Source organism: Uloborus diversus, chromosome 1 (assembly GCF_026930045.1).
Source record: "Uloborus diversus isolate 005 chromosome 1, Udiv.v.3.1, whole genome shotgun sequence".
Taxonomy (NCBI): domain Eukaryota; kingdom Metazoa; phylum Arthropoda; class Arachnida; order Araneae; family Uloboridae; genus Uloborus; species Uloborus diversus.
In genome coordinates this window covers 63,175,473-63,197,492 of record NC_072731.1, presented here as the reverse complement: position 1 = coordinate 63,197,492, position 22,020 = coordinate 63,175,473, and the positions used below count along the sequence as shown (strand labels likewise).

The 22,020-nt window shown below is 34.9% G+C and overlaps 1 protein-coding gene across 2 annotated transcripts in view; it reads right to left on the bottom strand.

The window, feature by feature from the left end:
* Positions 1-22,020, bottom strand: part of LOC129229992 (glutamate receptor ionotropic, kainate 2-like) — a 155,987-nt gene that overhangs the window by 119,893 nt on the left and 14,074 nt on the right. For both annotated transcript variants that reach the window (XM_054864380.1, XM_054864388.1), the window contains exons 2-7: positions 18,221-18,376; positions 12,907-13,158; positions 7,037-7,245; positions 6,224-6,277; positions 5,400-5,561; positions 3,208-3,363 (exon numbers count right to left, since the gene is read on the bottom strand). In XM_054864380.1, the coding sequence (XP_054720355.1) occupies positions 3,208-3,363; positions 5,400-5,561; positions 6,224-6,277; positions 7,037-7,245; positions 12,907-13,158; positions 18,221-18,376 (989 nt within the window). The remainder of the gene's footprint in view (positions 1-3,207; positions 3,364-5,399; positions 5,562-6,223; positions 6,278-7,036; positions 7,246-12,906; positions 13,159-18,220; positions 18,377-22,020) is intronic.

Sequence of the window (22,020 nt, the reverse complement as noted above, 5' to 3'; positions counted from 1 at the left end):
GTCAAATTTCATGAAAATCGGCTGAACGGTCTAGGCGCTATGCGCGTCACAGAGATACAAACATCCATACAGAGAGACTTTCAGGTTTGTTATTTAAAAAGAAAAGAAAAGGAGAAAGATAAAGAAAGATAATTTTCAGAGCAAATTCTTTCCCATTTTATTAAATTTCTGTGAAAATGGGCTTAAAATTGGAATAGAAAAAGAACAAAATCGAATTTTCGAAAAATCGCTTCAAGGTGCACACCACTATGCAACAAACTAACTGTGTGCCAAATTTCATGAAAATCGGCCGAACGGTCTAGGCGCTATGCGCGTCACAAAGATCCAGACATCCAGATATCCTCCGGACAGAGAGAATTTCAGCTTTATTATTATTAAAGATAGTGAAAAAGAGCTTAAAATTTTAATAGAAAATAAATAAAATGGAATTTTTGAAAAATCGCTTCGAGGTGCACACCCCCATGTTTCAATCTAATTGTATGTCAAATTTCATGAAAATCGGCTGAACGGTCTAGGCGCTATGCGCGTCACAGAGATACAAACATCCATACAGAGAGACTTTCAGGTTTGTTATTTAAAAAGAAAAGAAAAGGAGAAAGATAAAGAAAGATAATTTTCAGAACAAATTCTTTCCCATTTTATTAAATTTCTGTGAAAATGGGCTTAAAATTGGAATAGAAAAAGAACAAAATCGAATTTTCGAAAAATCGCTTCAAGGTGCACACCACTATGCAACAAACTAACTGTGTGCCAAATTTCATGAAAATCGGCCGAACGGTCTAGGCGCTATGCGCGTCACAAAGATCCGGACATCCAGATATCCTCCGGACAGAGAGAATTTCAGCTTTATTATTATTAAAGTTAGTGAAAAAGGGCTTAAAATTTTAATAGAAAATAAATAAAATGGAATTTTTTGAAAAATCGCTTCGAGGTGCACACCCCCATGTTTCAAACTAATTGTGTGTCAAATTTCATGGAAATCGGCTGAACGTTCTAGGCGCTATGCGCGTCACAGAGATGCAAACATCCATACAGAGATACTTTCAGGTTTGTTATTTAAAAAGAAAAGAAAATGAGAAAGATAAAGAAAGATAATTTTCAGAACAAATTCTTTCCCATTTTATTAAATTTCTGTGAAAAATGGGCTTAAAATTGGAATAGAAAAAGAACAAAATCGAATTTTCGAAAAATCGCTTCGAGGTGCACACCACTATGCAACAAACTAACTTTGTGCCAAATTTCATGAAAAATCGGCCGAACGGTCTAGGCGCTATGCGCGTCACAGAGATCCTGACATCCTACAGACATCCTCCCGACAGAGAGATTTTCAGCTTTATTATTAGTAAAGATAAAGAAGACAAAAGATAAAGAAGACCAAAAGCAGTATTGTGTACCAAATGGGGGCGGGGGGGGGGGGGTAGTTTGGGTCATGTCGCAAACTGCGTCACTCCAAAGGGGATGTTTTTAAAAATTATTGATTTTTTAAGGTCTTAAATCGGTAAGGGGGGCGGCCCCCCAACCCCCAGTGTCCCCCCCCCGTAACACATTAGGAGCTACTTAATATTCATTGGGGGGGGAGAAGAGAAAGGAACCCCTTAAAGAATCCAAACGCAATCTGTAGTTTTAACAGTGTAGAATTTATTTCAATCTGATTGGATTTAGTATAAATTTTAATCTGACGAAATTTAATCTGATTACTTTAGTTGACTAAATCAATCTGATTAAATTAGTTTGATTAAATTCAATCTGATTAATTTAATCTGAACTAAATCAATCTGAACTAAATTAGTTTTTTTAGTCAACTAACGAGTTAGTTTAAACTAACGTTAATCTTCGTCTGCAATTGAATTAAATTTTTAAAATATTAGTCTGAACTAAATGGGAGTCAGATTACATTAGTCGATAGAGGATTTAGTTGATTAATGCCCAAACACTGCTCTGGGGGTAAAAGGAAACTTGATTTCATTCACTAACAAACAGCCATAAAGTCAAATATTTCATACTCAATCTCAAACAGTGTAGTCTTGGACACAATGCGCAAAAATTTGTCTCAATTCATCCGTACGAAAGGGAAGGATCAAAATTGAAACGTTGAAATTCCATTTCCCTTTACCCCTCCTGGCCTACTTCTTTGTGTGCGAAAGAGGTTTTTTTTTTTTTTTTTTTTTTTTTTTTTTTTTTTTTTGCGAATTCAGCATAAAACGGCAATAAAGAAACATAATGCAGATTTAAGTGACGTTATAAACTGGCGATATTTTGCTACATTCCACGAAAAAATCATATCCCCAATCCAAAGGTTTACTTTTCGGTATTTGGCGAGCTCCCAGCGCTTCCATCCAGGTTTCAAACAAATGGCGAGTGCTCCAACAACTATCTCTGTAAAACCGTCTTTCCTGTGTCGCGTCGAAACAAATGGGAAAACTTAGGTATTTCAAGCATTCCTCCCTTGACTTGTGTGTTGCATTTTTGTTGTGCTCACAAACTTTATTGAGTTACTCAGGGGTGGATACAAGTGGAGGGTCATGGGGTTCATGATCCCCCTCTCCTGAAACCGTCGGCAATGTTATCGGGCGACGTTATGTTCAAACGCTTTATAAATAAAATGCAAACGATTGCAGTCATATTTTCAATTTATTAATTATTTTAGAAGTAAATATTTAAAATACAAATTCTTTTTGTTGCTTATAAAATTAATTTATAGCGTTTATGCCCCAGTAAATGCGATATACCTTTAGATTTGGTACTTTTTATTGACACTGAAGCATTTTCAGAACTTTTTTGAACCGAAAACCGTAGACTCGTTTGTAGCAAGGTGGGGAGGGGGGGGACTCATTCTTCAACATAAACCTTAAAATGGTAGTCTGTATCCGCCCCTGGAGTTACTGTTGTTGAAATTTCAGATTCCATATCTCACACGAAACATGACATTTCTTAATGTTTTAAAATGACGCTCCTTATCTTTTCTATACTAGACAAATACAAGAAAATGTCGAATAATTCAAATTGAACAAAAATATAAAATTCACTAAAAAATTACAAATTAAAGAAGAATAACTTCTAACGCGCATAAATGAGAACACGGAAAGTATTTGCAAAGAACAGCGGCAGATTCAGTTTCATTATTTTATGGGAAGATTTTGCTCACAATTATTGTTATCAACCGATCCAACCTCCCCTCGTTATGAGAAGTCATCCTTTAGTACTTACGTTCTTCATGAAGTTCACAAGGCTGGTCCCATCTATTCCTTTATTCATAAGATTGCAAGATATTGGAGGAAATAGAGCAATGTTTTTCGCTGCGTCCACTTGCTCCATTGCAAAGGCCAGCAAACGTACACTGTCGTACATCAACGCGGACTCAGTCTGGAAATTGAAAGTGAAGTAATTATGAAATATAAAATCAAATTTTTACTGCTTAATAAATACAATTTTAAGCACAGGAGAGTAAGAGGGGATATGATTCAGTTATTTAAATTTATTGAAATGGAAGGAAATCAGGCGCTAAATTTCCGCACTGATTTCAAAACGAGAGGTCACTGTTTTAAATTTTTTAAATCTCAAGCTAATCTTTGAGTGAAGAAAAATTCCTGTTTAAGTAAGAGGCATTTGAAATAGATTGCCAAAAGCAGCTGCTTTTTGCAATATAGTGAATGGTTTTAAGATGACTCTTTATGTTCGTTGGGGATTGATAAATTGACTAGAACCATCCTAGCTGGACCCAGAGCGTTTTTACTTGTATTTGAAATTCGAGCTTTGATTGTATGTATCTTACTTATAAAATTTACTGAGTTGAGAGATGGAATCCAGATATCGTCTCGAGTTCTTAAATGGTTCAGAGATTTGAATAGTATGTTTGCTAGATCACTTTAAGCTTTAAACGAGTTGCAATTTGTTTTATTTACGCAGCCAATATTCTGAATGTTTTCATATTTCTTTAAACACTTGGACAAACATTTTTGTTTTCTCATTACTTCACACTTTTTTAAAAGCAATAAAATGCCCCTTGTGTATGCAATTATTGATTATTCACTTTTCTTCGACTCCTTTTTTCCCCCTCCAAAAATGAGCTATTTACCATAAAATACTAAAAGGATTTTTAAAAAATAATGCTAACCGAGGAGCAGTTTTGTAAAGTAATTTATTGCATAATACATAATAAAATGCAAAACAGGAAAAAATAGCATATTATACCTAGTGTAAAAAAACCCTTCTAATTGTACTTTACGCTTGTTACAGACAGAGCAAACATTATGCCACGTCACAGCACATAGAACAACGGGATATTTTACTTTTGACTAGACTGTAGGTTACACGAGAAATAAAGTATTAGAAACACCAAATTAGGGGTTACAAGGAACCCGTTTCCAACTGCATAAATGAGAGCTTCAGGTTGAAAGGTTTAACTTGGATGATTTTTATTAAGCTCATATCTACACTCATTGATAAATGAATTCCCTGCGTAACTCCAAAACACACGCATCTGACAAAAATGTTGCAACTTTTTGCTTTATCATTTTCCTTTTGTTTTAATGTTTCATTGCAACAATCCGCTATGAATTCCGTTGTTCATAATTGAGGCAGTGCACTGAGAAGCAAAAGAATATTATTGAAATTTTTTTTAATAGGGTGGTTTCCTCCAGTCAAAAGTACTACTTTTAGTCATTGAAATGGATAGAATGAGCAAAAAAAATTACATGGATGCAGAAAATACTTTCATTTTCCCAACAGTTTTTTTAAAATTAATTTTTTAAAATGTCCGATTTTTCAAACAAGAGTGGTCTTTATTACGTCACAAATGATGCATTTTGGCGCATCTTTCTACCACGGTTCCACATTATGATAATCAAGCAGCGAATTAAAATTGCGCCCTACCCTTGCTATCAACTACAACGTTGCCAATACACGTGAGTAAAGATGCGAATTAAATATTTTGTTCTGTGAATGGTAACATTGAATGGCATTTCATCATTTGTGATGCCACACGAGAGAAGTGTAAATACTGAAAGCACACTGATTTAAGTATTTTTTTTTAATATTAAACTTAAATAAATTATTTAAAAAATGGTCAGATCCTATGTTTTTGAGCATGCTCTTTCAGAAAAAAATACTTTTAAAATTTTGGAAACGACCCCATTCTGAGATAAACGCGTGCAATTTCAAATAATGGGTAGCTTTTCATTGAAAAGTTTTTATAGTAGCACCTACAAGGGGTACTATCGCCATCTCTTGCTCCAAAACAAAGGAGAGTTTTTCCCATCATTTTTACTAGTTAAATTTTTTTTTTAAATTTCAGCGCTTACAACCCTTTATTTCAAAGAACTTCTAATATTTTTCCTGCAGTAGTAAAAAAGTTATTAATGAGTACTGGCTCTTACACATTTGTAACTCAATTTAATTACCTTAAGAGTTTTTAAAGCCGGTTGGTCCCTCCGTCTCGTTAGCCTATTGTTCACTTCTTCAAGCAGTCTTTGGAATTCTTGGCTATCTTCTTGTACTAATCTAAGGCCCGTGATGTTGGTCTTGCCGTATTGGAAATCCTCGATGTCTACTGTGTGCAAATCCTTTGAGGAAGACAAAGAAACACACGTATATCGTGTCAAAAAAGTATCATAGATATACCTTCAAGCAAATACCGAACAGCTCGTTACAGCATCCACATACTGTAAAGAGCTGTATTTTCGGTTCTTGAGATCTTAAAATTACATGTTGCAATATGTGAAACTGAGTGACGAACAATAACAGTAATCTAAGTCGTACATAACTTTAAAAATTTTAACAAATTGTTAAGTTAATTTTTTCTAAGCTTTAAAGGATCACTGACCGATTTTGACTGGTTTTTGAATTTGGAGGGGACAAAAAATCCGAACATCACAAATATCATAACATAGTTTCAACGTAAAAGGTTTCACTTGATTACATTAAATTTATATATTTTAACAAAGTGTTAATTTTTTCTAAGCTTCAAAGGATCACTGACCGATTTTGACTGGTTTTTGAATTTGTAGGGGACAAAAAAAAAAAAAAAAAAAGCCGAACATGACTAATATCATAACACAGTTCCAACATAAAAGGTTCCACTTGATTACATTTTGTTACTTCAGTAAATAACAATTAGCATTAAAAGCTTTATTTGATCAGATATGTCAGATTAAGCCTCATATTTCAGAAAAAACTAAATGATTAAAATGTAGGATAAGTTATTAACAATTCATTGTATACTTACTAAAGATGTTATTAGATATTTTTGATGTTCAGTCATCATTCCAACTTGTTGTGCCTAAAAGAGGAATAAATGGCGTCATTTAAACATCTTTCGAAACATTTTTTGCACTACCGTGAAAATAAATATGGATCTTTATACAGATGCACACAAGAATTTTATATGAAAGCTGTCAATAACTTTCTTTTCATATTCATGCTTTCTCCATGAACTCTTATACGCGCTTTTTTTCCTTTTTGTAAAGAAGAGTAAACCGGCTTTCATAAATTATTTGCTCTAACAATATGTTTAAAATATGCACATGATTTTACCAAAGTAAAAGTGCATTTTTCCTTTTTGTAGCGAAAAGGTAATCAACTCTCTTTTCTCTTCCCAACTTTACTATTTATATAAACAAGTTAATGACGTCAGAAATAAGCTTGAGTGTTAGAAATTATTTATGCCAAAATTATAATTTCATGATGGTTTCTTAATTATACACTAAATTGACTGAGTGTGACCCTATTGCTTTTAAATATGTGTGAAAAAATCTTCTGTTTCTAATAAAAAGCGCTTTGACAACGTTGTCAGACGATCAAACATTTTTTTTTCTTTTCATAGTCGAAAAGTGATCATGGGATTAGGTTTTTCTGTATATTAAGAGGGAAATAATCATAATTAGGAAAGTATGACAATCAATTGAGTAAAAATGGAACCATGCATTTAAAACTTGATTGTGGATGCAAATTTATTGTTCATGCTTGTGTTTAACGCGCGTGTTTGTCAAGTGTCTGAGATTTAAAATTAATTATTCTTACAGCAGCATTGATGACTTACCGCTTTCATGACTGTATATAAATTTTTCCTAGATACGTCCAATACGATACGGTAGTCTGCATCGATGCTGGGTTTACCTCTCACTCGGGTGGAACGCTTGATTTCCCAGAAAGTGTCTCTGTAGCTTGAAGTGTTGCGGAATTGATACATTTTTATATCCCAGCCTTGTTTCTCTCCTTCGGCTAGGAAGTCCTTCATCCGCACAATTGCTGTAAGGTAATAAACATTTCCCCAAAACTATCATGAATTCAGAGTTCAATTATGAAATAATTTATTGTTACGAAAATTGATTATTGTAATTGTACTAGTTCTGATATAACTACCAATCATTTTAAGTTGACAGTCAACATATGATGAATCAAACCTTTTGTACAACATTTAGGGTCACCCGGGGCAATTATGGGTCATTCATTTTCCGGAGTAAATAATAGTCACCAATTTTTTACTGTTAAAAAATGTTTTTACAAAAAAAAAAAAAAAAAACTAAATTATGCTAAGTCATCCTTATACATTCAATTTTCCTATATCAAAGTCAAAAACAATGCAACAGTAAAGTAAATAACAGAAAAAAAAAATGTTCTCACTTCTTTAAAAACATCTTCAAAAAAGATTGCCTCGGAAAATCGTGATTTTTTTTCCAAGATTCGTGTAGGTGAAACACTTTTGAAAGAACAATTTTGTTAGTGCTATTTTTTTAATAGCAAATGGTTTAAGCTTTTCATGCCAACATACATTTTTTCTTCTCTGTAAAAATAGTTGCTGTTAAAAGTATACTGATTTATACTTTTTATACTTTTTATACTGATTTATACTATACCCCAGTTTAGTGGGGTAATTCTGGGGCACCGGGGTAATTCTTGGTCAGTATATTTTTTGATATTTTAGATGTTTTTCTTGTTTATTTCTATTTGAATAATATCAGTATTAACTTCAACTTATCCTTTTCTGTGCCAAACTTCATCTCAAAAAGAAATTTTAATGCTCTAATTGCAACATTAGAAGAAATATCATCTTCAATTGCTGCTGAAATATGCCCTTTTGGCTACCAAATCAATCCCAGCTTTGAAGATAAACTATTTCAACATGTAATAATGGCACACATCAAGTACCAAAGTAAGAAACAAATTAATATGAATCCCAAGAGTACCAAATAAGGGGATAAATTCAATAGTTATAACAAATTTTGTATCTTGGAACTGCAAGAGAAAAAGAAGCAGAAGAGAAATCAAATGCAAAGCAAGCACGGATGTTGTCATTGAGAAAAACTCTTCTTACAAACAAATAAAACTATCTCAATAAGCTGATATAGACAGCTCCTAAATGCAAAAGGAGCTTATTTTAAAATGACAACGAGACAAAGTGGGAAGAATATGCAATAACTCAGTTGCAAAAATATTCATTCTTTAAAAATGTTGAAAGATGATGCTACAACCAAATTCACTCTGTACTTGAACATGAGATAGACTTTATAACAGGGGCTCCCAACCTGTGGGTAGCGACCGCCAAGGGGGTCGCGAACCATTTCTTAGGGGGTTGAGACATTATGCCTAGCATATCATGGCATAATTGACAAATTTAAATACATAGGGGAAAATTAGTATAATTTTAGAGTAGCGTCAATCCTTGACGCATATTGAATCCCAGAGAAGTACTATGGGGCTAAAGCAACCCCTCCCCCTTTCATGCTACAGAATCTGATCCCCTAATGTTATTTTAAGCTTTGGTTTAAGGACTTCAATGTGCACAAATTTCCGCGAAAATAGTCCCGAATTCACTCCCTCAAACATTATCCAAAATCGTTTTTGGAACTTCAATTTCACATAATTTATGTAAGAGATTCTTTAAACCCCAATCCTTATCCTGAAAGATGTCCATTAGTTGCGTTTTTGAGACTTAATTTTTGAAATATTCCCGAGGAACAGTCCTGAACCCCATCCCGTCCCTTCACTTCATCAAAAAAGCCAAGAAATGGGCTTTTAGCATTTTAATTTCGAAAAAAGTTCCAGGGGAGTGCCTGCTGTTTCCCTTCACATAAGATTTCGTTTTTAGAATCTAAATTTCGAAAAAAAAAAAAAATCAGAATTGTCCCGGAACATGTCTATTTCTCATAAAAGATAACTTACTATTCTATTTTTTGGATTTAAATTTAAAAAAAATTCTATATGAGTACCCGAATCCTCTCTTTCCCCACATCATTAAAACTCGTCTGAAATTTTATTTTTGGAACTAAAATTCTGAAAAAATTCCGGGGGAGGGGAGGGTCCGAATCCAAAACTTTTCCCTAATGTTTACAAATATGGCCTATAATTGCAAATTTAGAATCTCAAATTCAAAAGTTTTCCGGAAGATAGGTGGCCCGAACCCCTTTTCTTCCCTAAACTGTTACAAAGATAGCCTACAACTAAGCTTATTCAGGACATATCATTATCAGTTTCGAAAAATTAGAGAGTATCTCCCTTCTTCCCCATCTTTAAAAATCGTCTAAAACTTCACTTTAAAGACTTCAACTTCAAGAGATTTCAAAGACCGTCTTCGAGCTTGAACCGTTCATAAAGGTCCCTGAACTTCTCCTCCTCCGAATATCACCAGAGACCGTGCAAACTGCAGTATTAGCACTACAATTTCGAAGTATTTCCCTGGGGAGGACCATCGCGAGTATTAAACATACAGTAAATTCTTATTGCTAATTTTATTTCTTTGCTTATATAACGCAATTCTCTTAATTTTACTTATATGCTAGTAATGACACCTCCCCCTCCCCACCTTCAAGCATAAATCTGGACTCTCTTGCTATAAATACGTTTGAAAAAAAATTTAGAGTCTTCAAAAATCCCTCCTCTCAAATTTTTGATCTCGCGACGGCCTTGTTAAAAGAAAATGCATTCATTCACTTCAGTGATGGTTGGAGAAAACCAAATCCTGCATTCGCCACTGCTAGGACGCATGAATTTTGAAAGTACAGCGATATATGTTTAATATTATCGAGATAATCTTTTTTTTCTTTCTGCAATTGTTGTAGAAATAACAATAATAAAAAAAAACCCATTAAACTTAGATAAAATATCTCATGCACCTTGTGATTGTTAAATATGCACTGTGTCTGCTCCGAAGCAGAAACACACACACACATACATATATGTAGGGGACACATGGGGGGTAGCGGGATGTTTAGTCATTGAAAACGGGGTCGCGAAGAGAAAAAGGTTGGGAACCACTGCTTCATAGTGAATGATGATAGTGACATATTCTACAATGGGAAAGTAACTTAAAATTTGGACAAGGAAAAAGCAGAAATGAATTTTCTGGAACAAGGTGTCGGAAACTTTATTTGTCCAAGAGTGACATTTTTAGAAGTAATTTGAAATAAGTGCTTTTTTTCAGTCTAGTTAATTGAAATTATAAAGAAAAAACCTTGCAATTGACAGAAACATGATTGTTGAAGGTAGCATACAAATATTAAAGAAATTTCTTTACGGAATCGTGGGCTTAAAGCAAAGAGCAATAACTATTTGTAGTCGACTAGTAAGAGTAGCATCAAATTATTTCAATTATAATGTGTTAATTCATTAATATAAAACTTTTCATCATTAAAAAATCTCTTTGTGGGTTAAGAAACAATGACTTAGAATGGTTAATTACTTTTGACAGGGATTACTTAAAAAAGAGGGGTTGACCCATATTAACCCCATGTGTGACCCATTATTGCCCTGATCCGGGGTAATTCATGGTCACTCATTTAATTTAAATAAAATAAATAATAATGCAATTTTAGGTAAAGGGATTATATGAAGAATTTTTAAAATTATGTAATCTTACTAAATGCCAAATGAAATCATTTTATCTTTTATACTTAAGACAATATTCAGATATTATGGTTTTTTGACTAATATTTCCCCCGTCTGACCCCTAAATAATGTGTACCATGGCCCAGTGCTGTGGTTGAAAAAGAGTATCTGGAAGAAAGCGCCAAATGAAAAGTTGATTTGAAACCCATTTACATTACATTCGCATTATTTTTGCGATTAAAAATAAACAAATGCTTTGGGGGACAGAGCCGATTACATGGTTGGACAAAAGAAGAGATGATGGTGGTCTAGTTGGGTAAATGGGCAATGTGGGCACATTGAAGCGAATGTTCTTGATTCATCCGGCTTGATTTCCGTGCCTTTAATGTGCCCAGTTCTAATTCTTGTAATGGTGGTGGTAACCTCACGGGAGCAGTTGAGCTGGGCTGTAGGGAACCCCCCACGCTTGTGAACGGACAGCTTAAGTTTAGCGATTGGCATCGGCAAGTGTAGTTAGCAATAGGGCCGTTTCCATGGACACTTTCGACCCCGGAAAAAACCTGCTTTTCACCGCATTCCGGTTATTAGCGGAGTTTATGTGGAATTTTTCTACTCCTGCTAGCTTCTGGAGTGGAAGCGGTGGTTCTATCAGGAATGCATTACGCGAAACAAGTTCGTCTACTAGCCGCTAAGGATGCTGGGTAAAAAACCGCTTTCTCTGGTATAATGGGAGAAACTCTTTTTACATGGAAACGGGGAATTTTTCAATCGGGTTTTTTGCGGGGCGGAGCCAAAGCGGGGATTTACCGGGTCGAAAAGTAAGTTGTAAACGCGGCTAATGAGGTGGTATTGAGAGTTCTGGCATCTTTAACCGTATCAGCCTGTTCATTCCCGGCAATGTCCACGTGGACTGGGACCCACTGTAAAATGCACTTCTTACCTTTATTTATGTTTTCAGAGTGTTGTTGATTTCTTGGCATAAAAGAGTGTTGCCTCTTTGTATGACTTGTAGTGCAGGCCTACAGTTTGAAAATATGACAACACCGTCGAAGGGAGTATCATGTCAGGGCGGTAGAAACTTCTATAGCCCTGGTATCATGTAATGATGAGTTGCAGGTGGAAAGGGCTTCACGAATGACGACGAGCTCGCTAGTAAAATTGGAGGCAATTTTTCCCACAAGAAACATGTACTGTTAGCTACAGACTTCAGGGTTGAACTCCATCGAAGATGTTGTCGGCCGTGTCATGCTTCTTCAATATGCTTTAAATGCTTTTGAGTGATGCAATAGTTCTCTACAGGAGATGACTTCCTGTATTAACCACTACATGTATGACCACAGCTATTCAGTTGTTCATTAAAAATATTCACAAATCCGGTGACTTCAAGACCATATCAATTATTGGCTCCGAATGCAATAGCTTTAATCTCAACTCTCATATTTTTCTATTTCTCTTTCATATTTCTAGAGATCACGGGTTGATTGTTAAATGGTCTTTATTTACGTAATGACTACTCTATGTTTCTGCATCAGACGGATAGCATCGGAGATGTCTATATGTGCACTAGGAGGTTTTATGTCTGTTCTAGGGTAATCTACAGTTTGGCACAAATGGGGTTCATGTTTGTTCACTAGACACCAAAGTAGTCATGCTTTTGTAGGGGCGTGCACAAAAATTTTGGGGCCCGTCACAAATGACTTTTACGGACCCTCCTCCATATTGCTTATCCAACATCCCCTACATATATTTCACCCTTCATTTTAAAAATCTCAGGACCCCTTCAGGCTCGGGCCCGGGGCAACAGGCGCCCCTTCTCCCCCCTCACCTATGCACGCCCTTGTGCTTGTACCTCAGACACTAGAAGGATTATGTTTCTGCATCAGAGGGTTCAGGTCGACTAAGAGTTTATCAATATGGATTATATTACTTGCATATTACATCACGTCCTAAAGGTGAGAATTTGAGAAAAGGTTTGGTTGGATGCAGCAAAGTTCGCGGAAATTCGCTTTGCCGAAGACAAAGGCCCCAGATCGTAATCCGCGATTGTTGAATTACCTTACTATCGACAAGCAGCTGCTTGCATACCTTCATCTTCTTCGTAGACGAGGAAAAACTTCTTCCAGCCCCAGACGTTGACGAGGCGGACGAAAGCGGAATTGAGGACGCTGGGGTGTGGATACAGGTTGACGGATAGTTGGTCCCTCAGCAGCCGCCAATCCCACCTGGACTCCACGTGGGGGACCTCCAGGTCGTCGCAGATGGACTGCACGTGCATGCGCGTGGGTTCCTTCTGGGGACCGAAGATGGCGGCCACCCCTTTTTGCAGCAGGCCGCAACCTGAAAAGAGGGCTCAGAATAAGTTATAGTGTATTTCGGGAGAAGTGATAGCGTTAGTAAACAAAGAGGGTTGCTGTTTGGCGCTAACATTTGCTATTACGCATTGGATTGCAACTCTGTTAGTGAACACTTAACTAATCTAATGGGCTAATCTGTTTTCGATTGTCCCAGCGATAAGCAGACAATAGTGTCACGTTGCTTTGTGTACTTAACAAGTCACGTTACTTTGTGTACTTACCTTAGTGTAATCACCAAGTGCCACGTTGCTTTGTGTATTTGCACAATTACTTCTCGCTGAATGCACTATAGCATCCAGAACTACTTTCACACTTGTTAGGGATCGTCAGTCTGGAATTGTCAAAACCATGAGGAAGGCGAAGCACCTCTTAGATCGCCCTAAACAGTTACTTTTTTTAAAAAATATATACAAGTAGGTGTGTTCTTTCAAAGTGTTTCAAGGGGGGGGGGTGCTTAAACATACATTACATGACAAAACAGCAAAATATATGAGTTGAATGAAGTGAGTAAACTCACAACTTTCTACTGCTTTGTGCATTCAGAATACAGTTGAAATCCCGTTACAAAAAACTTTAGACAGCAAATATCGTTCGATGTAACGGGTATTTTGTTGTTGTAATAGAATTCAAGCATACTAATGGCAACTAAAAAGGGAGTGAACGTTTACTTTAATAAAATTGATATTTCGTTGCATTGGTATTCTCTGTGATGAAATTTTACAGTGGGATCACTTGAGAAAAAACGCTCTAATTTGTGTGGGGCAAAAAGATGCTAACGATGAAAATTTGTTTTGATTATTGTTCAAAAAAACCAAATGCCAATTATACCAGCATGATTGTTTTATAACTAAAATGATATTTCTGTGATCTACAAATGGCCTTTTTGTAGCACCCAGCAATTAAAAGAATGAAGGACATGAAATAGTTTAATATTAAATCACTTTTATAATTAAAAATTTTCTTTCTTTGGGAATGGAAGAGGGTTGAAGATTTCTGTGTACGCCCCTGGTCATCATAAATGTGTGTCACATTATCAAGATTACGCCTGATCATGAAATATTATTTGATAATTTTTACTAATAATAAAGCTCAAAGTCTCTGTCTGGATGTCTGTAGGATGTCTGAATCTCTGTGACGCGCATAGCGCCTAGACCGTTGGGCCGATTTTCATGAAATTTGGCACAAAGTTAGTTTGTAGCATGGGGGTGTGCACTTCGAAGTGATTTTTCAAAAATTCGATTTTGTTCTTCTTCTATTTCAATTTTACGAACATTTTCCGGAGCAAAATTATCATAAGATGGACGAGTAAATTACGAAACTATTATGACGTGGAATGCGAGAGCGAATGAACATAGCCAGTTGCGAGGAATTCGTCATCCATTATTTGTAAATATACAGGCGAACCGAATGACCTTTTAATTTTCAACTACGGGCAAAGCCGTGCAGGTACTACTAGTGAATTTATATTCGATTAATGAATTTTTGGAATTCATTTATCAAATGAATTTTTTAGCTTTTGTTTAGAATTTGGTTAAGCGGAGTTGCCATAAATTCTTACAACGCCATAAATATATCCATTTAACACCCGCAGTATGTTTTAAAAAACAATATAATCTCCCTTTACCTAGTTTTACTTCAAAAGATACTCTCTATATATAAATATATATATTTCAAATAATTATAATTACATCTTTTCTTTTTCCTTTCTAAGGGGCCATTCATTAATTACCTAAGGGTCCCGAGGGGGAGGGGGAATTAGAAAAATGTCTATATTCCCTTACTGGGGGGGGGGCGCTCAAACCCATTTTTACGTAATATTTTTCCAATTCGATTTTTCATATTAGAAATTGCGCGGTCAAGTGGTTTGGCAGGGATCCTATTTCATTTGCGTATGGAAGATAAAAATGTATTTGGGTAAGCTGTTTTTTACTTGTTTTACAAAGAATGAATAGTGTAAAATATAATAAAAGAATCGCACTATGTATGGCATGTTTTATTTTAAATTAGTTGCACATCATATAATCTATTTTAAAAATAAATATGTCTGATCTACGTCAAACCGGGTGTTCTAGTGTAATTGATCCTCTTCTAACAACATATTATTATTTCGAAAAACGAAATGGAATCTTACGTAAGAAAAGGGGGGAGATGTTTGAAAAATCTTAAGTATCCTTACATGGGGGTAGGGGAAGGTCACAAATTGCTCAAATCATCCTCACGTAATTAATGTCTTTTAGATAAATTTTGAGTAAAGACTTTTATTTCTTTTTCTTTTTTTTTTTTTGCTACCTAAGATGGTTTTTCTCAAAAATAGTCTTTTTTTTTTAATTTTATGGTTACATATTCATTGACATTCTTTTAATTGTTCTCTAAATTTCATTAATGGTACCCGCATTATGAATCATTTTTTTTACTTTTAAATTTATTCGGGATACAGATTTTGACTACTCCATAAAGTTTTCCTAAATTATAAAGATTTTTTTGAACTTAATAACTATTGGGTTTTTTGTTTAAATGTTTGTTTATTTCTCGTTTTATGAAAATTTACCCCAAGTTCATTTCTTTATACAATCATTGTTAATATTACATTTTTAAGTCTACACCTCCATTTCATTTTATTTTTTAAATCTTGGAAAAATTTTAAATACTCTTTTCGGGAAAAAAAGCTGAGAACGAAAGGAAAAAAACTGAGAATTGAAGAAAAAGAGAGAGAGAGAGAGAGAGAGAGAGAGAGAAAACCCTCATTGAAGATAGCCGTTTTTATGAGATAATCGACTTTGTAAATTAAGCTTTATGTATACACATCTGTGCTTTTTTAATGTTCCATAAACTGTTTATCTTATTTCGTTCAAATTTCGTGCTTCAGCGCTATTTAAAACAACAATATCTTACATGCTTAGAGCTGAAGTTTTTTTCCACCTCTTTTTTTCCCCCTTTTTCCCGTCGGAGTATAAAAACGAAAGGTAAACGAATAAAATGTTGTTGGTATACATAAAAAAAAGTTGTGGCTTTATTTTTAGTGGGTAAGAATCCTTGCTGAGATAGTGACGTCGATAAAGAGATTTTTTTCCCGCTACTGCAGGAGACATTTTCTATTTTCGGCGACACAGAGCTTTGCCGCGAGAACAACTCATTGTGTGCTTGTAGTCTCGAAATCAGGAGACAATTTCACAACACGCGGTCTCACCACAACGCGGCTTTTTGCACTTGCTCTGACTTGAGGGCTAGGGCAAGATAATTTTACTTCTGATCTGTCAGGATTAATACCACTTATTTCAAAGAAATATCAAATTTTACATCCAATTTTATAAATCAGATTGTTTGCACGATAAATGAAATTTGAAACGATCTCCCCCAAGGGGCGTTTCGAAGTTAAATTTTTGGAAGGGCTGAAACTCTCACTTTGCCGAATGAACGTCAAATTTTGGCGAATGATGATAGTTTTGCAGAATCGTCATACAAAATTTTTCGAACGATGATAATTTTGCCGAATGAAACTCCAATGCCGAATAAGGAAGTTTTTGAGAGGTGACAGTGGTCTCCCATGGCATCTCATCGGGGTGCCCATGTCCCCCCCCCCAAAAAAAAAGTTCGCAATCAAAGTGTAATTTGAAAATGGAGTATTCTGAATTTAAAAAAAAAGGTTTGTTATTTCAAAATTTTCAAAAAGGGGAAAGATACTAGTCAGTAATATTATGCAGTGAGTATTATCCTCTTTCTCTTCCTGGGAAATTAGGAACTTTTATGTCTGATTTGGTTATGAATATTTTTCGTTTTTTTCTTTTTTTAATCTTTTGAATTAAACGTGATCTATTTGAAAGCCATAGAAAAAGTTTTAGACTATGTAAAAAAAAAAAATAATAAATCTTTTCAAACAAGTAAAATTTCATATTTTAAAAATTCTTCTCATTTTTATGTGCTTAAATGTCGTTTTTTATACTTATTGCTACCTTACTTTTATGGGTAAGAAGAAACTCGATTTTAAATCCCATCAAAGCAGGGTGTTTTGAGTTTTTCAGTTGATACAGAAAACGAATGAAAGTAGCGATTTTTTCTCGCAATTATTACTGACCCAGGCAACGCCGAGTATTTTTGCTAGTACTTTGATAATTGAAATTTTAACTCTAACACCAGTGGATTAACCTTAAACTCCAGTAGATAGCGTTAATTGTTTTGGTTTCTTCGTTTACCTAAAATGAAAGTCTTATCAGTAAAACAGTTAAGTTACCGGATCGAGTTCAGCCTTGTCACGATAAAACCGTTCCCTACACGTTAAACATTATCAAAACATATTATCAAATTATCATGCCGTGGCGTGAGTTTCATTGTTGAAGCACGCGGGTTACTCGATCATCGACTATTATTTATATGGGGATTATTGAAATAGCATTTCAGATTTGTATATTTTCTTCTTAGGCTGGTGAGGTGCGCAGAATTGACCGATTGGGTAGGGTAACTTTGTGTGCTGCAAGTTTTCAGTTTTTACCTTCTAAACTGGTTTAAAAACATAATCAGTCAGATGCTTCTTGAAGAAATTTTGGATGTCCCATGTTTTACTTGTAGAAAGAATCAAACAGGTCGTGGTTATTCAGTAAGTTACCGCCCTGTAGCCAGAGCTAAGGCAGAAACACATGAAATACACCGCCAACTCACTCAAATTTCATCCAAAGACTGCAGTTTTGTGCTTATTAGCACTCATCAGTCCGGCACAGGAGTGATTGAGCTGCAGGTGGAAAACCTCTTAAGGAAGCCAAGAGTGCCAAACAAATTGGTAGCTGGCGGACTGAGCTGACGGTGTATTTCATCGGTCGTTTGAGAATTTGCCCTTTTTCCTTTAAATACAAATTAAAGTAAAAAATAAATAAATAAAACTGAAAAGAAATAAATTACAAATAAAGAAATTAAAAAAAAAAAAAAAAGATAAAGATAAAAAGTAATAAATTACTTGCAAGTGCATTACCCTGCATGTGATTCTGCTGGCCCCATGCTATTATTTTTATTGCATTTGACGAAATACAATGAGGTGATTCATTTTTATTACTTACATAATTGTGTCGCTTTAAAGCTGTCCTGAGAGTGGAGTTTCTCGACGAGTGCTACCATCCGGGAGTTCGGCAGGAGCGTTTCGTCGGTGTTGAGCCAATCAACGGCGATCCGGAATGCCAGTTCGAGCTCATCATCTTCGGATTCAAACAGTCCCGCTTCATCATGGAAAGAAACAACGTGCGATTTAAGTTAGTATCGCTTTAAGCAAATGTTACTCATAATGAGCTAAGTGGTCTGTTCAGTGACTTTTAATTTACGTTAGGTACACTGCATTCAATTGCAGTCGGACCTCGATATAAGGTCACTCGGGACTTTGCAAAACTGTCTATCTAAGCGGGATGACCTTATAACCGATTCATACATATTTTCTCATGAATAAGCATGCCCATAGATCAATTCTTTGCTAACTTCAACACATTCAAATATATCAGTTGATTAGGTTGTAGTATAGTTTGACCAATTTAAAGCAAGTACAATTTTGGTTGGTTGCATTAAATTTATTGGCGCAAGAGCCTTAATGGGCTATACTGCGTCAAACAATTGTCGACAAATAGAAAAAATGCCTAAGAAAAGGGAAATTTCACTGAGAATAAAGCACACAAAATCTAGAATTTTGAAGAGTTTAGTCGAAATAAACAAATAAACGAAGTTTCAAAATTTTGAACAACAAGCCAAAAGGGAAAACAGAAGAATAATTTTGAGCAACTTTAAAACATTTAAAGATGAACAAAGATCAGACGAAAACAAGGACAAAAGGACGAACACTAAACTACAGAACGGAATCCAATCTCCTGAAGAAAGGGGAACAATTTATTTATTTATTTAATTTATTTTTTTATAATTTTGGAATCAATAACATTTTTTAAATGACTTTGAAAAATGTTCATTTAGAATAAAGCTGCATACAAATATGCCCAAGCAAAGTACTGATGCACAACTAACCTTACTTGAAATTGTCAATAATACAGGACTGTTGCTATTTTTCTTTAATTTAAGCGCATTGGTTTCTATAGTTTCTGAAAATTTCCTTTAGATCTCTTATGCCTCGTCAAAAAATGTCTCACGACGCGCACACGCTGAGTGCTTGTGTTACTGATTCATTTCTTTTGATATCACTTTCTACTGCATTATCTACACTTCATGCTTTGTTAGTAAGAGGAATGACTTTTCAGTTTTTAAGGATCGTATATTACGGAAAATGCTTTGGAAGGGAATCTGTTAGGCACTGAAATCATTAACAGAAAGTCAGACAAAAGGGCCCTTATCTGCGATTACTGTATTAAGACCTGATCATATACCCAATAATACATAACAAAGAATTCCAATTTAATGAGCCGGAACTTAAGAGAAGTGACTTTATATACGGGGTGACCTTATAAGCGTTTGACCTTATATCGAGGTCTTGCTACATCTACCATCGCGTTACGGATGCATTACATTACATTACATTCTAGGGTCCCCCCTACTTTCACTATACGTGATTTAACTGGTTGTATGGGTGACTGAAGACAGCTCTGTTTTTCCGATCCCGACAAGAAACCGAACAAACCAGAACTTTCAAAATTGTTGATTTGGAGTAGGAACTTGTAAGACTTTGTGACTAAGGCATATTTAACGCGACCCAGTCACCATTAATGAGCACGGATGATCTTCCATCGGCTGGCATCGAACCTGGGCCCTTTGGTTACGATTTTGACGCTTTATCGATCAGGCTACCACAGCCTCCGTTACGGGTGCACGATGATAGTGCACAACTCTTTTGAACTTTATTCCAGAGATCGATCCTCTAATCAGGGACACACTTAATCAGCGCAAACATCCTGCCTTCTGGTTAGGTTGTTAGATTTTGTATTGCTTTATTTACCAGATACAAATGTTAATTAGAGTTTGAAAGCAAGTATTATTTAGATGTGCAGATAATAATGCATTTGAGTTTCTTTTAATAAACATATTTTAATAATTTTACTGATAGTGATTTAAGAACCCTTTCGAATTTGGTGATCAGAACCCAGGCTTTATGAAACCGTGTGGTTGTCGTGTCCCACCTATTTATGTTATGCAATCTGTGGTATTTTTATAGAAAAACCTACACAATGTTTTCTTGGAAAGCATTACAAAGCTACAAAGGTACTTGTATTTAGCTACTACTAGTAGCAGAGGTGAAAATATTTCTATATGTTTTTTTTTTTTCAAACAGCATAAAGTGAGATTTTATGCGAAAACTACACTACAACATACTTCATCGTTGAACTAAGTTTATTTATTCTTCTGTCTGTATATTGCGAAACATAAGAATTTATCATCGGTTTCTGGTCATGTACTTTTTAATGACTTGATATTTCTTTTTCGTTTTTTAATTTGTAAGGACGGGGTTTGCTTAATGGCACGGCCCCTTTAGAGAAAAATAGTGTGAAAAAATTACTTATAAAAAAAAAGCTAACTGCAGTTTCTCACTAAATCCTGATGCGGTACGGTGAATGATTTTGTGTGCAACATTACACTATAGTTTTAAGGACCGTTTGAACTGAATTGTGAAGTGGACAGCAACTTACAGCTAAAAAAGAAAATAGAGCCAAAAGGAAAAATTTTTTGGTTTCAGTTTTTCTGTCTCTAGAAGACGTGATTAAAAGTTCAACTAATAGTTAATTAGTTGTTAATAGAACTTAATAGTTGAACTACACAGATAAACAACTTTGATTACAGTAAAACAACGATGCACAAAATTTTCATTTTTTTTAAAATGAATAGAGTACTTTTAGTGTTTTTCTTTATTCAACATGATAAAATGTTTTAAATAGATTACATGTGTTTCATTTTGTACGTCACGATACTTTAATAAATAGTTTAATGATTGAATACCACTTACCAAGTCATATATATATTAACATTTTGAGCAATATAAATGTGATATTTTTTATTGTCTAATAATATGGCACACAACAGTACATTCGCACCGTGGGACTAAGGGTAAAAGATAGGGTGTGGACGAGAGAGAGAGAGAGAGATGAAAGTTGACGAATTTATATTGCTAATCCTCTATTGAGTCGCGATTGCCTTTTTGCTCTATTAAGAATTGAAGTCAAATTAAAATATCAATTTCAATTTTTTATGCATTTAGTATTTCTTTTAAACCCTAATTATGTATCCTTGTACCGGACAAAATTAGCATTTAGTATTGAAGGCATAAAAAATCAACCAATTGCTTGCTGAAGCTTATTAGTTTGAAATGTGTGGCTAGAATAGAACAATATAAAGAAAGACCGGTTGCTGTACAACGTGCAAACCAGAAATATGAATCACAAGATAAAAATCTACTAAAATAAACGAATATGCCTACCACATAATGAAAATCGTTGCAGTTCACAAGTTATAATCCAAAATCATAATGTTTTGCACTTTCTCTGCCTCTCGTTGATCTTTATGAATTTCATCTTGCAGAAAGTTATGCGTATTTAGCTGTTGTATAATGAAGTTCATTGTAACAAGTACAAAAACTCTTGTGCCGAAATTCGAAACGTTCAACAGACTATAATGCGTGATGACGTTTTTTTTTTTTTTTTAACTTATATTAAGAACTCTTAACGCGAAGCTACTTTTTGTTTTGAAGTTTTGTGAAATAACGTTTCAGTAGTACAATGTACAAAAATAAAAACCGCAGGAGTGATTTTCTTCAACAGTTATTAAAAGTATGGTGATAGAAATGAGAAACAGGGTTTTGTAATTTTTCTGTCTACACTCTCAGAAATGGACTTTCAAATTTGACGAAATTTTCTTCGTTTTTGACGAAACCACTTCCAGG